Source organism: Rhipicephalus microplus, chromosome X (genome assembly GCF_043290135.1).
Source record: "Rhipicephalus microplus isolate Deutch F79 chromosome X, USDA_Rmic, whole genome shotgun sequence".
NCBI classification, from domain to species: Eukaryota; Metazoa; Arthropoda; class Arachnida; order Ixodida; family Ixodidae; genus Rhipicephalus; species Rhipicephalus microplus.
In genome coordinates, this window is record NC_134710.1 from 289596411 (window position 1) to 289611014 (window position 14604).

The 14604-nt window shown below is 47.7% G+C and overlaps 1 protein-coding gene across 2 annotated transcripts in view; it reads right to left on the minus strand.

Moving 5' to 3' along the window:
• Positions 1 to 3395: 3395 nt before the first annotated feature.
• Positions 3396 to 14604, minus strand: part of LOC119161418 (protein spaetzle 5) — a 110872-nt gene continuing 99663 nt past the window's right edge. For both annotated transcript variants that reach the window (XM_075879314.1, XM_037413874.2), the window contains exons 3-4: positions 12109 to 12330; positions 3396 to 4713 (exon numbers count right to left, since the gene is read on the minus strand). In XM_075879314.1, coding sequence (XP_075735429.1) covers positions 4494 to 4713; positions 12109 to 12330 — 442 coding nt within the window. In that variant the 3' untranslated portion in view covers positions 3396 to 4493. The remainder of the gene's footprint in view (positions 4714 to 12108; positions 12331 to 14604) is intronic.

Consider the following 14604-nt stretch of genomic DNA (forward strand, 5'->3'; position numbering starts at 1 on the left):
CTGTGCTAGAAGAGTAGTCTGGTGAACTGAGGGGAAAACATCAGGCACTCACCGCATCGATGTCGCTGACGCCGGCCGATCCCGCAGCTGCCAACCACTGTTACGAAGACGAGACGCCAACACGGTCCCGAAGGCGCCACTGCTCCGAACTCCACCGACACAGTCACCAGCCGTTTGGAAGCGTGTGTTACTCAGCTTGCGGCTGCTTCTGTGCAGAGCTGATAGACGAGCGGACGAGACGACAGTGAGTCAAGGCAAAGCTTATGTACAGCAAAGAAATAGAGGCGTTACGAATTCGGCACTGGGGCCGACAGCTTAGAGACTCGAAGAGCCGAGCTCTCTTCTCTGACACATAGGTCTACTGCTCGCGACGCGCCGCAGGGCTTCTATTATAGGCACCGGGTGGATCCTTTGAGTAACCAAATGTCCAACCAGAAGCGCCGCTGGCCGTGATGTCGGAATCCTCCAATGGGGCCCGCCGCTGCGCGTGGTTGCACCAAGGACAAGGGATGTAGCTACGCATTGCATAAGACTCGCCAGACTCGAAGGCGCCAATAGCTGCGCATGGTTGCAGCCAAGGACGAGTGACGTTCCCACGCATTGCGTAAGACCCGCCAGACTGGAAGGCGCCGATAGCTTCAACGGGCTTGCGAGCTGAGGGAGCTCGCGGTGCGTTGCGTGACAGACCGGCACCACCGCTTGATGACGTCGTTGAGTTGATCGCGTCAGGCGGGCTCGATTGCTGGCCTTGACACAGATTGCCTTTTGCAGAGGCATTGACGTTAGGTGTGGACTCGCAGGCGTAACAAAGGTCGTGGGACTGAATCGCGATCGCATCTTTATAGAGACGAAAATGCTAGAAGCCCGTGTTGGGCGCAAAGTTGGGCGCTTGTTTAAGAATACCTGGTGGTCACAACTTTCGCAGTACTGTACTACGGCGTCCCTCATATCCATATAATGGCTTTGAGACGCAAAGCATTAAAACATTATTCGTAACAGAATCTCCTCTGAGTGTTTTCTAATGGTGAGTATGTGTTCATCATATATTCCAGCTGTTTCATCGTAGTAGCGAAAAAACGAAAAAAACTCGCAGCTTAATATAAGGCTGAAATGTTTCGCCTATTCCGTTACTCAAGCAGAACGCCTGTGTGCATAGAGTGTTGCACCATTATAATTTAGCGCTTAGCGCGTAGTTTTGCAAGGCCAGCGTATGCAGACAATGCGACACGTCCTACATATGTAGTCATAGTGTCTAATACGCATTTACATCGATATCATCTGATAGGTTAAAATGAGTTCGTATGAAGCAGTGAGTGAAGACGGTGCACACAATAAAACACGCAGCCTAAGGAGGATGACAATTTTTCCTTTTATTTCAGCATGTGATGTTACAAGGCATGTGCAGATGGTTTATTACACCTAACAGCAATACATAATGACGATCCGTTGATTCGGTATACACGCCGGAAGTCCTGGGGGAACATTCGGGAGGTATCACGATGTGCACAACGATGAATAGGCTGCACAGCAAGCACCGATAGCAGACAAAGCTGAGCGCCGGGACTAGAATTCAGCGGGAAATCGAAATTTGGCTGCAATTTTCCCCACCGTTTTTGTGCACTCATCTAAGCTCTGGGGCGCTACAATACGAGAATGCGTCTTGACGCAGCCGTTCTTCTTGTATGTTAAAAAATGGTGCTTGAAGCGGTTTTTTGCGCACTGTGCCGATAAACTGCACAACTTACTTAGAAGTGTGAGCAAATAAAGCGTTCTCGAATGATACATTTTGTTTCTTTTTTTGCTTATTTCAAATGGTCAAGCGATCTTCTTGTAAACTGTCGGATCGTTCAAATAAGCACATGCGGAGTATAGGGGATGTGATCTCATACGAATGTTTTGTCAGTCGTGTAATGACTTCATATTACACGGTCTTGAAACACCGAATGCACTTGTACAGACGTTTCTAGGCTCATTAGTCTACGCTAGCAGCTTTTGTTTTGCTGCTACAGATATAAAACAGCAATTTTAATAGGTCAAGATGGCGACACTTAGGGGCCCTAAATAATTTTTCGAGCATGATAAGAAAACGCTGTCCAGCGGTAGCATAGGATCGAGGGAAAATGTGAGCCAAACAGTGACGTACCAGAATTTTTTTTCGATCTAGGGAAAATGTGAGCCAAAGAGTGACCTACCAGAATTTTTTTTCGAGGGTGTTTATGGGTACAACGGCTGACTTTGGCAACTGGTGGTCGACGTGGAGGTAAATACTGAGGTATCAACGGAAAAGTTGGAGTGAGAAAAAAGTTAGGCTGGTGTCAGAAACCCTTCATATTTCCTTAGTTACGGCTTTGGAGACAAGCAATACAGGGCAGCAGCACGTGGCCTGGAATTTAAAATGAATTCTCAAAGTGAACTAGAAATAGTTCCCTATACTCTCGGCAAATGATGCCATAAACCCAAATGAACCCGCCACAAACCCATAGTCAATGGCCAATGCCTTATTTGAGCATCACGAGCTGCATATTTATCGAGGCTGCCGCGGGATGTCACGACGTGGCTGCATGCTCGCTCGCAATCACACTGAAAGTAAGGCACGCGTTCGAAGAAAAAAGTCACAGCTTTGCCGCAAGGGCGAAGTTATGAGTACGATAGAAATAAATTGGAAGGCCACGCGCAGAATGGCGAACAGCTCGAAACGTGTTCTGTCTTTCTCACGCACAAATGACGCACGAAACGTACTCTCAGGTACAGATAAACGCAAATAAGCGTCTCAATTGCAACTTCGCTGTGTCTGAAAAGCGCGCTCTTTTCTCAAACGTAGACTGTGCAACGATTGCACTGACCTTTCTGCACCCGGTAACTAAAACAAAATCGTTCCAGTAAAAGCATAACGCCAGCAAAGACGTACGAACCTCCCTACCGCGAGATAAGGGCACGCGAGGAGCGTCGACCCCCTGCTCTTTGAGGGGCAAAGTGCGCGTGGGAGATGAGAGCACGGCCACCTCACCATGACGATGTTGCTACGTGCGCTTATTGCACCATCTTGCTGGTAATGCTGAAAACGCGATAGTTCCCCTCCGAGATGTCCATCAGCAGCGGTAGGTCGCTGATACAGATAACTTGCCGTTTGAACGAAGCACGTCCTGCTCCTCGGTGGCTTAGTTGTGAACGCCTCGTATTTGCGATTCAGAGGACCCAACTTCGATTACGCGCGCCAGAGTGTTATACTGGATTTTTTTCGTTCTTTCATATATATATATATATATATATATATATATATATATATATATATATATATATATATATATATATATATATATATATATATATATAAAGGTATACATATGCGGTGAGTGACGTCGAGGCAAGCGGCGAAATCCAACCGAGAGTGTCCATATAATTTCTATCGCAATATAAAATGAAGGAAGTAAAGAGAATGCTTTACAACATGACGCACGCGCAGAAGAACGTCCTGTCCAAGGTTGTTGTTCACTACTGTTCTCAGTTGCGGCGGCGGCTCGGGTTCAGGCTGCGCCCGGCCAGTAGTAGAGACTTGATGTAACAGACGCAGAACGACGGAAAGGGAAAGTTCTCAGTGTACCTTTGTACCCCTTGTCTCCCCCCTTCTCCTGCGTTGCTTTCAATGCACTCACTGGTACGAAAGCACTGAAAGCGCATGACAGACCCTTGTAACGCCACGCGTCCTTGCCACATTAAAAAAATGCGGCGATTGATTCGGGAGGCAATAAAATCCTTTAATGAAGCCATTGGATGATTCCTCAGAAAAGTGTTGCAGAGCCCCTTTTTACGCATTCGTAAAGTGCTTTATATGTGCTGCCACTGAAGTAGAAGAAGAAGTTCGCATCCCCCCCCCCCCCGCTCCAGCTGTCTTCGTGAGCTCTTATCCATATGTGTGATGCACTTGCTACGTGTCAACGACGTAAGTATACTCGTCTCGCTGCTGAGCTCGAGGGTGCGATACCAGTCACATTGCAAAATTTGCTCGTTTACTTGGATATGCGCATGAAAAACAAGTGAAAATACAAGTGGTCCAAATTACACAGCAGCGTCCGAACCCACTGAAGCGTGCTTCACAACCTAATGGTGCTTTTGGCAAGCAAGATACTCCAATTAATTTTTTTCGAAAGCAATTAGCTGCACCCACAACACGCCATGAAAGGGAGGCTAGGCGATAAAGTTTCGAGCCCTACCGCAAGAATAGACCGCGCGATGTGGGGACCTCCTTCGCCTCCAGTGACGCAACAAGAATGAGAAAATGTTTGCCAGAAGTTTGGCCGCGCGGGATGCAGTCGGCAAGGATGTCTCGATGCCCGTTGGAGTTGAATAGAGCAAGGACACCACCACGTACGACCTCACAACGTCACGCAGGTGGGCTGCCGAGCATAACATGCTTTCGATCTCGAAGCGATGACGCGCTTAGAATAGTGCGCATGGTCTGTCCGTCCTGTCCAAGGGTGTTGTTACTACTGTTTTCAGTTGCGGCGGCGACTCGGGTTCAAGCTGCGCCCGGCCAGTGGTGGAGACTTGACATAACAGACGCAGCACGACGGGAAGGGAAAGTTCTCGGCATACGCCTTCCTCTCGGTCGGGTGCATGGCGAGCAGCTTGCGGTACGCGAACTTCTGTCGGCACGCAGACGAATAGCCAGGAGGAAGGCCGCTGGACACGAAGTCGCAAGGTGCCTCTTCGTCCCTGTAGAAAAAAAAAAAAAAACAGCACATGATCGTGCGCACGTCAACTCGTGAGTTGAAACAGTCGACAACGAGGCGTCATTTATTAAACTTTTATAGAACAACTAATTGCGACAACATGAACAGAATAAAATGAGCAATATTATGGCGTAAAAGGGAGAAATAAAGACAAAAAGGAAGACGAAAAGAAAAAAAAAGGTCCTCGTCCGTGCGTAGAAACTGGTGTATATAGTTCTAGACACTGCTCTAATTGTAGCTCTACTATACTGTGAAATTTAAGGAAGGGCGTGGTACGGGCACCCAGTGATTCCCGCTCATGCAGTTCCTACCACTCCGTTTACCTTATTATCGATGACGTCATTGTAGGTAAGAATGCACACGATTTCCCCGGCGTGAGTAGAATTTGTTAGAGATATTCGGAAACTGGGTGTACGACAAGCGCGTCACTTTTTGCTGCGAATAAAAGTTTATCCAATAAAAATAAAAGCTTATCCAATAAAAATAAAAGTTTATCCAATCCAATCCGATCTCGTCCAACTTCCAGCTTGTTACGGCACTAGAATTACGTGTCGTCTGCCGCCTATTCCGTCGGGTTGTTACCTCTTCAAATGTAGGGGCGGAGGCGCCGGTGCAGAAGCAATTACGTGCTCGGAGACGCAGCGGCGCCCTCTTTTGGGCGGCGCGGATATCATCCGCATGTTTCCGAAGCGTTTTCAGCAATTTAACGATAATAATTGCGATTGCTTCTCGGTTATTTCTGTTAATTATATTATTTTAAACGTTTTTCGTTTATTTAAAGGAGTACTGACATCAAATTTCAAGATCGAGATGTGCCCATCATTCGATCGCTTGGTATGCATGTCTTCTTGGCGAAATTTGAATGGCATCCGTCGCGTGGAAGTTGTATTAATTCGATGTCAAACAGCGTAGAAAAGCTAAGGAGAAAAAACGGAAAATAGACTGCTCTGCAACATCGACACTAGTGCTAAGTAATCGGTGTGACACTATCCTGAGCGACGATACGCTAGTAACAATGCCGTCGACTCCGTCCATGCTCTCCCTAATGGCTGTGTTGAAGCGTGCGAGCGATTCATCATGTCGCATCGACTGATTTGACATGTGTTCCACAGCGTGAGTGCGATCATTTAGAGTGACAATACGTGCCAGAATGCTAGCGAACCACTGCGCAGTGAGAACCTCCACATTGATGCACGGAAAAAGCGGGAATGGCGTGGCATTTTATGCCTTTCCAAGCCACGAACCTCAACACAGCCAGTGGGTTGGCTTCATACGCGCCGATGGACAGAGGGAGAACAGCCGCATTCGCTCGCTCCGTGCACTTTGCGCCGAGCTACTGGACTTGCCCTACGCCATCTCCTGACGCCGACAAGAGCTCTCGCAAGTGGTGCCCCGTCCTCGGATTCCTGTGACCGTGTTTCCATCTTTCCTATCTCTCCTATCCCTCGATATGTCCTCGTTCGCTGTCCCAGCGCATCTCTCTCTTCATACATATATTCTTTTACTCCTATCCTTTTAATCCCTCCTCACCCCCATCCCTTGTGAGCTACTCTTGAGGTGTCGCACCCCGATGCAGACAGTTACGGGGCCACTTTTCTTTTTCTTTCCCTCTTATAAACATAAACACTCCCCCCCCCCCCCCCCGAGCTGCTACAGGATAAATCCTGTGTTGGCAAACGAGTTGGAGTTCACTGTTAGTACGAGGCCCCTTCTAGAGGCCGGGGCTAAAGGAAGAGGAGAACGAGTTGGCGCTACTTAACTTAACCGGCGGAAAACACATGGAAGGGCTTTAGCCTACATCATCAGAGATACAGCTGGACTGACTGCACTTTGCGCTCCTGCCCCGCCACGGTGGTCTAGTGGCTAAGGTACTCGGCTGCTGACCCGCAGGGCGCGGGTTCGAATCCCGGCTGCGGCGGCTGCATTTCCGATGGAGGCGGAAATGTTGTAGGCCCGTGTACTCAGATTTGGGTGCACGTTACAGAACACCAGGTGGTCCCTGGGGTTCTTACAGGTTCAAGAACCCTCACTACGGAGCCCTCCACTACGGCGTCTCTCATAATCATACAGTGGTTTTGGGGCGTTAAACCCCACATATCAATCAATCAATCAATCAATCAATCACATGTGCTCCTATAGCAGACAAAATGCCAGTGTGCGTGACGTCACCACTTTTTGTGAAAGCAGCATCAGATGTGCAGCGGCCTTGACGTGGCTGCGAGGTAGCGCCGACAGCACTACAATTTGGCGGGCTTTTGACCCATTTGGAACCACGTTCGATAGCGAATATATGAATCAATATTACAGATATTCATTCGTACCTCAGATGCGTTTAAGGTCGCGAATCGCTGCTGAGGGGTCGATAGCTACTCATTGACGCAAATATCTTGACACGAGTAAATTTGATGTCAGTGCTCCTTTAAATCCTGTTCTGAGCATTGATAGCTTTATTTCAGGCCCATGTTGACACCTTGATTTTGAGCATGACCATGCAATACGAGAGAGACACTGGATAAAGGACTAGCCGAGCCACTAAACTGCTACGCAGTTTAAATAACAGATAAACCTAACATTCTAGCGCCAATAGAGATATATCGAACACGGTAGCTATATCCGCCCGACTTTGGTCCGTTTCTAATGAGTGGGTAGGCACCAATATTTTCAGTGTAATCATCAAAGTCAAGCTATCCGCTCCATACGTTCGCATCAGGTTGTAAATAGATGACGGAAATGAGAATGCAGCGCAAGAGTTTAAGCTGCATATACTTAATAGGATTTGTTGACAAAAGTTGCATGCGCAAGGCTCACTTATAACGTGGCCACGCAGACGCGTAAACGCTGCCGCGTACGGTGGCCTCACGGACGATTGAAAAATTCCAGAGTGAGAGCTTTCACCGCACATTACCGGCAAAGTTGAAGCCACGGTGTGGCCTATATTTTTTCTCTGAAATATGGTCTTTTCAGGTGGTGCCAGCTTGGAGATTATGTGGTTACGGTCTTAATGCAGAAGCCAGGGTAAATATAAAATAGGAGATCGTTGACCCCGACGAAAATATCGAGATGAGTATCAGTGGCTCGATCTGCGATAAAATTTACCTAGATCTTGAGGCTTCTTATTCAAACTAGTGATGTCATCTCGCACGCTGGGCACTATACCCAAAAGTTACTGGTATTGACATGGCGTGCGAGGTAAACGCTGACTTTTCTTCGCTGCACGCTAACTTCTCATTCCACCACTGGTAAGATGGCGGATTGCTGAGTTCCTTTTCGAAGAGTAACTTCTACTCCAGCAATATATTTTACTCATCTCTGAGTGACCTTCGTATATAGAGCATATAATAGCATCACCACCCCGAACGTATATTCTGCTATAGCACATTTTCTGGAGAACAGTACTTCCCGAATACTGCGTCTAGAAATATCGATTACACCTCATCGTTGAAGCTGTACACAGCAGTGGAAGCTTCATATACTGTGACTGCTCGAAAGAAGCCCCATGTGGAGCGTCGTTGTACACGACTAATGCTGAATTTCTTACCGTCTAAGCGCTTCGCAGATGGACATAGACGACAGTGCACGGCTTCGACGGGGACGATTCAGACAAATGGGAGCGCTCAGACGAAATCGCACCCTTTCTGCACCACCTCTTTTTTTTTCTTCACTGCGTATATACTGTCAATTTCATCCCGCGCTTACAAAGGTCACGCAACGGCGTTCTTTGCTGCGCGACTGTGACTGTGCCTCATGCGTGGAAAATGCGTCACTGATGTTTAAGTATAGTATCGCGCTGCCATGAAACGAAAGGAAAAGAGAGCGAGAGCATATGTGTTAAACCGGAGAGGTAACTTAGACCACCGCCTCAGGCGTGCGCTGCCGACAGACATCAGCGCCAGTCGGTAATAATTTATGGGTGGCAAACCAATTTGTCCGCATTTTGATGGTACGCTATATTTGTTGGCACAGCGCACGTTAAAAAACCCCAGGTGGTCGAAATTTTCTGAGCCCTCCACTACGGCGTCTCTCATAATCATATGGTGGTTTTGGGACGTTAAACCCCACAAATCAATCAAATCAATCAATTTTTTGGCACAGCAGCAACATAGACAGAGAGAGAGAGAGAGAGAGAGAGAGAGAGAGAGAGAGAGAGAACAATCAGAGAGGTTCGGGAATGAAAGAGCCCCGCCGCGGTGGTCTAGTGGCTAAGCTACTCGGCTGCTGACCCGCAGGGCGCGGGTTCGAATCCCGGCTGCGGCGGCTGCATTTCCGATGGAGGCGGAAATGCTGTAGGCCCGTGTGCTCAGATTTGGGTGAACGTTAAAGAACCCCAGGTGGTCTAAATTTCCGGAGCCCTCCACTACGGCGTCTCTCATAATCATATAGTGGTTTTGGGACGTTAAACCCCACATATCAATCAACCGGGAATGAAAGAGCAGAAAGCGAATACACCCGTTACACATCGTCGCACCTGAACACTCTTGTGACAAGAATAAACTTCGAAAGCTGGGACCCTTTTGCCCGCGTGTACATTGCGAAACGGACTTCAGTCTTCTCGCTAAATTTAAGCGCTTTTCCCAGACAACGAGAAGACCGAAGTGGTTGGAACGACTGCGGCGCCTTTACGACCAAAGACGGAATGATCTTGGCTGAAAAAATAAAGGCTCAAGATTTGAACGCCTATAACTGACGAAAATGAAAAAAATAGTGTACTTCCAAATATCGCGAAACGGAGGGGAGCTTGTTTTGGAAAGTAGTAAAAGTTCATCCGAGACAGATGCAGTCACCTGGTCATGCCTCGACTGTAAATAATAGAAAATTAACTCTTTTAGTAGCAGCACGACTGGCTTTAGTGTACGCAGAGAAAGAAAATGGTGCTGATTTTGAATAAACGCACGTTGCAGCCACGGCTTATGAATGTATCTGAAGTTTCGTCCTCAGTAAAAATATATGTGCTGCTATTTTTTCAGGAGCCCTCTATTCTAAAAGAGTAACAAAATGATGCCTACCATACATAATTTTATTTTATAGAGTGCTGGTTTTTCACAAAAATGATATGACAGGCACCTGTCGCCTTTGCACACAGGCAAACATTCTGAGAAGCTATTTTGATTGATTGATGTTTGGGCTTTAACGTCCCAAAACCACGATATGAATATGAGAGACGCCGTAGTGGAGGGCTCCGTAGTGAGGGTTCTTGAACCTGTAAGAACCCCAGGGACCACCTGGTCTTCTTTAACGTGCACCCAAATCTGAGAACACGGGCCCACAACATTTCCGCCTCCATTGGAAATGCAGCCGCCCCAGCCGGGATTCGATCCCACGACCGGTCAGCAGCCGAGTACCTTAGCCACTAGACCACCGTGGCGGGGCGAGAAGGTATTTTGAAGTAAGCACTTTGTATACCTAGCGAAAGCTTATTTTGCGTATAAACTTTGCTCTTATCGCGCTATGTGTCGTCGAATGTGTAAATTTATTTATTGGTGCCCCTGTGCCTGCACTTTGTGGGGTCATTTAGTGTTTTTTTGTGACTGAACTTCAGGTGTAGCCCTATTTGTTAGCATATTCGTGTCATATAGTGACTGAATTTTATGTGAACTCTATTGTTATGCGCTTGAACTATATTTCGCATCGTCTTTAATCATGGTATCTGGGGTTTTACAGCCCAATACGACAATATGATTATGAGGCACGCCTTAGTGAAACGTTTCGGAAATTTGGACAATCTGGGGTCCTTTATTATAAGCTGAAATCGCACAGCATCCTTTCACCTCCATCGAAAAGACACCGCCGTGGCCGGGATCGCACTCGCGATCTTCAAGTCCCCGTGACCGCTAAATCACTGCAGCGAATCTTGCCTCGTCTTTAGTGACTTCGTAAATGGACATGGTGTTTATGCGAATTGCTGCCTTGACTGACAAGCTGTATCTCGGTTCGATTTTATGTAACTTTTTTTCATTCGTGGCTGTGATTTTCAATTATCATAGTATCTTTACAGACACTATGAATGTAAGAGTAGCCGGTGCTATCAACGTACAATCATAGATTAAATCAGCGTGTAATCATTAAAGTAACAGCTTTGGCACAGAGGCGAAGAAATGAACACGATAGCAACGAATTGGAAGGTCACGAGAAGAATTGCAAAGCAGATCGAAACGTGCCCCGCGTTTGTCACGCATAAATGACGTACAAAACGTACTCACAGGTACAGATGAACGCGAATAAGCGTCTCAGTTGTTACTTCGCTGTTTCTGAAAAGCGCGCCTTTTTCGCAAACGGAGACTGTTCCTCGAGTGCAGTGACCCTTGTGCACCCGGCAATTACAACAAAATCGTTCCGGTGAAAGCCCAAGGCGTACGATTCTCACCATCGCGAGATTAGCGCGAGCACATGTGAGCGTCCAAACATCCCCCTTATTTCTCTCTCTCTCTCTCTCTCTCCGCGGGGCAAAGTACGCGTGGGAGATGAGCGCACGCGCCACCGCGTCGTGACAATCTGGCGACGCGCACTCGTTGCGCCATCTCGCTGGTAATGCTGAAAACACGATGATGATGATAAAAACACTTCATTAGTTCCCCCGAGTTGCCCATCTCCAGCGGTAAGTGGTAGATATAAATAGCTTGCCACTTGAACGTGGAAGGAGGTGCTCCTTCGTGGGCCAGTGGCTAACGCCTCGCGCTCACAAGTAAGAGGTCGGTCGTTCGATTACACGCACCAGAGTCGGCGTTGTGCCGCACGTTTCTGCGTTAAGTGGAACAGAACAAAAATTAAAAGTACATTACAAGTGCCCGGGCACATCAGGTTAAACGCGTTTCTCTCTCCACTGCTGTCAATGCTCGATGAACATTCTCGAATGGCGCCAGATGAGGGTTAGCCGCAGAGAAACAATTCGCGCAACTTTCCACAAAAGCTTGTGCCGCCACTCAGGCTGGGAGTGGAGGTGGCTGAGCTTATCGTGAGAACCGCGCGGTGGAAATCTTGAGGCCATATCCGATGGGAACACTTCATGAAACTAATCAAAAAAGAAAGAAAAAAGAAAGAAAGAAGAAAGTAAAGAAGATAATTGAAAAATAAATAAACAAAACACGTACGGGAGCAGCGCTAAGAGCTCACAAACATTGCCAGAACTTGAAACCCCACAAACTTCACCAGAACTTGAAATAATAAACCCACTTAACAAAAAAAAACACTACTCTGCGCCTCCTATTGATTATGCCTCTTTTAAGGTTGCGGGGAAGTTGTCGATGTTGAGGTTTATTTTTGTACTTCTACAATGCTCAATTACGATGCATGCGGCCGTATGTGAGTAATCGGTATATTGAGCGAGTAAGCCACTGGGGTTTTGCTCTTCTGTCGCCAACTTAGGATAGGTACCAACACTCACGCGCAGATTTCGGTGGTGACGGCTTGAGCATACTCCACGTCGTTAACGACGTACAGCCACTCGTGGTCGGCGCTCCGCGCGGTTTTCGGGTAGATGGTTTTGCGCTTGGTAGAGCATACGCGCTGGTCAATGCTGTCCTCGTGGTTCAGAGGTTGTCGCGCCAGGATCTCCTTGTCACTCAGATCCACATTCAGGCTCTGCAGCACGTTCCGTATAATCTGCCTGCAATAGAGACGTGCGTCAGAATGAGCCATGGCCTGAAGCCACATGGCGGCGTTGTTCGGCACAAAGAAAACGCATCGTCATACGTCTGTGCGAAGGCAAAGCACACATTGCGTAAGTTGGTCAAAAAGTACCTTGTGAAATTATTTTTAAGGAGTGGGTTGCCTGTCATTCGGGCAGACGTCTGTAGAAAATAGTGTGTACTGTGCACTCTCACTTGTACGAACGTCGGTGGTTTAACAAATATTTCAGAATAACGAACTTTTGGAAAATGTTCAGTGTTTTACTATGCATGACATCCAAAAGTCTTTCATTTACACAAATTTCTGCATAGTGAATATTGCAGTTGAACGAATTTTACCCACAGGCCTAAGCTCATTTTTAAAATAAACTGAAAGAAGTTTAGCGCTCTGCAGCAATAGCGTATAGGCGATACGCACCCCGACGAGGAACTCGTAGTGGCTGACGCAGGTTCAAATCCCGAATCTCTAACCGAGGCAACTGGATATATCAAAAAGTTGCACGCCGCCCCGCCGCGGTGGTCTAGGGGCTAAGGTACTCGGCTGCTGACCCGCTGGTCGCGGGATCAAATCCCGGCAGCGGCGGCTTCATTTCCGATGGAGGCGAAAATGTTGTAGGCCCGTGTACTCAGATTTGGGTGCACGTTAAACAACCCTAGGTAGTCAAAATTTCCGGAGCCCTCTACTACGGCGTCTCTCATAATCATATGGTGGTTTTGGGACGTTAAACCCTACATATCAATCAATCAAAGTTGCACGCCTTCGTGTCACAGCAACAAGCTGTGCCAGAGGCAGTGCGAAAAACTTGGACTTTCTGTACAGCATTGCCTCTTCTTGTCCTTCAAGGGTGCAAGCCCAAACAAAGATTACGGAATTCTTGTCAGAACAAATTCCGCCTCACAATTTTTACTCGTTATCAACTGTGCCCATTGCTGTTCAATATTGCAGTGAATATTTAGTTAAGTAAGCTATTTCTTTTTGTCCCTTGAAGTTCAGTCAAGTGAGAGTTCACTGCATACCGAATAGACGTTTCCTACACCTGTCACGCCTTCATCTTTTACTCACTTCACTGATCGTGCCACGTAAACGACATGTTGTCAAAAGCGGAATTATGTGCACTATTGGTGGCTGGCACTGACAAAGCTGTGGCAGCCAGCAACAGCGCACATAACTTATGCATCAAATAATAAGCTGTCACGCAAGTGCAAGTGCGATGTCCCCCGTCTCAAGAGTTGCAGGAACTGAAGTGCTCCTTCACACACACACACACACACACACACACACACACACACACACACACACACACACACACACACACACACACACACACACACACACACACACACACACACACACACACACGCACACACACGCACACACACACACACGCACGCACGCACACACGCGCACACACACACACGCACGCACGCACACACGCACGCACGCACACACACACACGCACGCACGCACACATACACACACACACGCACACGCACGCACGCACGCACACGCACGCGCACACACACACACACGCACGCACACACACGCACACACACACACACACACACACGCACGCACACACACACGCACGCACACACGCACGCACGCACGCACGCACGCATGCACACGCACGCACACACACACGCACGCACACACACAAAAAGCCTCTTAAGCACCTGTTCATGCTCCTGTGAATTCTACTACCGAAGATATGTTTACAGAACGTAGAAAACCAATAAACACGATCAATGAAGCAATGGAAAACCTTGTTTACAAACTACAAGCGTAAACTAAAAGCTGGAGAGCAAGTCTGAAGGGAAAATAACACCAAACACCTTCTTTCCTGGGAAATAGCGTGAGAGAAAGGGAGGGACAGCCTGCAGAAAATAGGCAGAGAAACCGACTAAGCAAACTCGTGGTTTGATGCCAGATATGGTGAGTGAGAGAAAGAAAAATGGCACGAGGAAAAGAGAGAGGGAGTCAGCACTGGGCTAGTACCTTCGTTCCTGAAGAACTGCAGCAAAGAACGAGGACCTTTCCGTGCCATAAACGATTGCTGCTATAGAGCCCGAGAACGTTTGGCCCCATTCTTCACACGTATCCACATACGTGTACCGATGGATCCCGTTTTAAGTCTTGAAGTATGGGCACTAGCCTTTCGCGTGGTACAGTGAACTAAATATGTGGGGATGTTCACAAGTTCAGCGGACCAGTGCTTCATGGCTCCAGAGGTAAAGTGCGCGTACTCGACGAC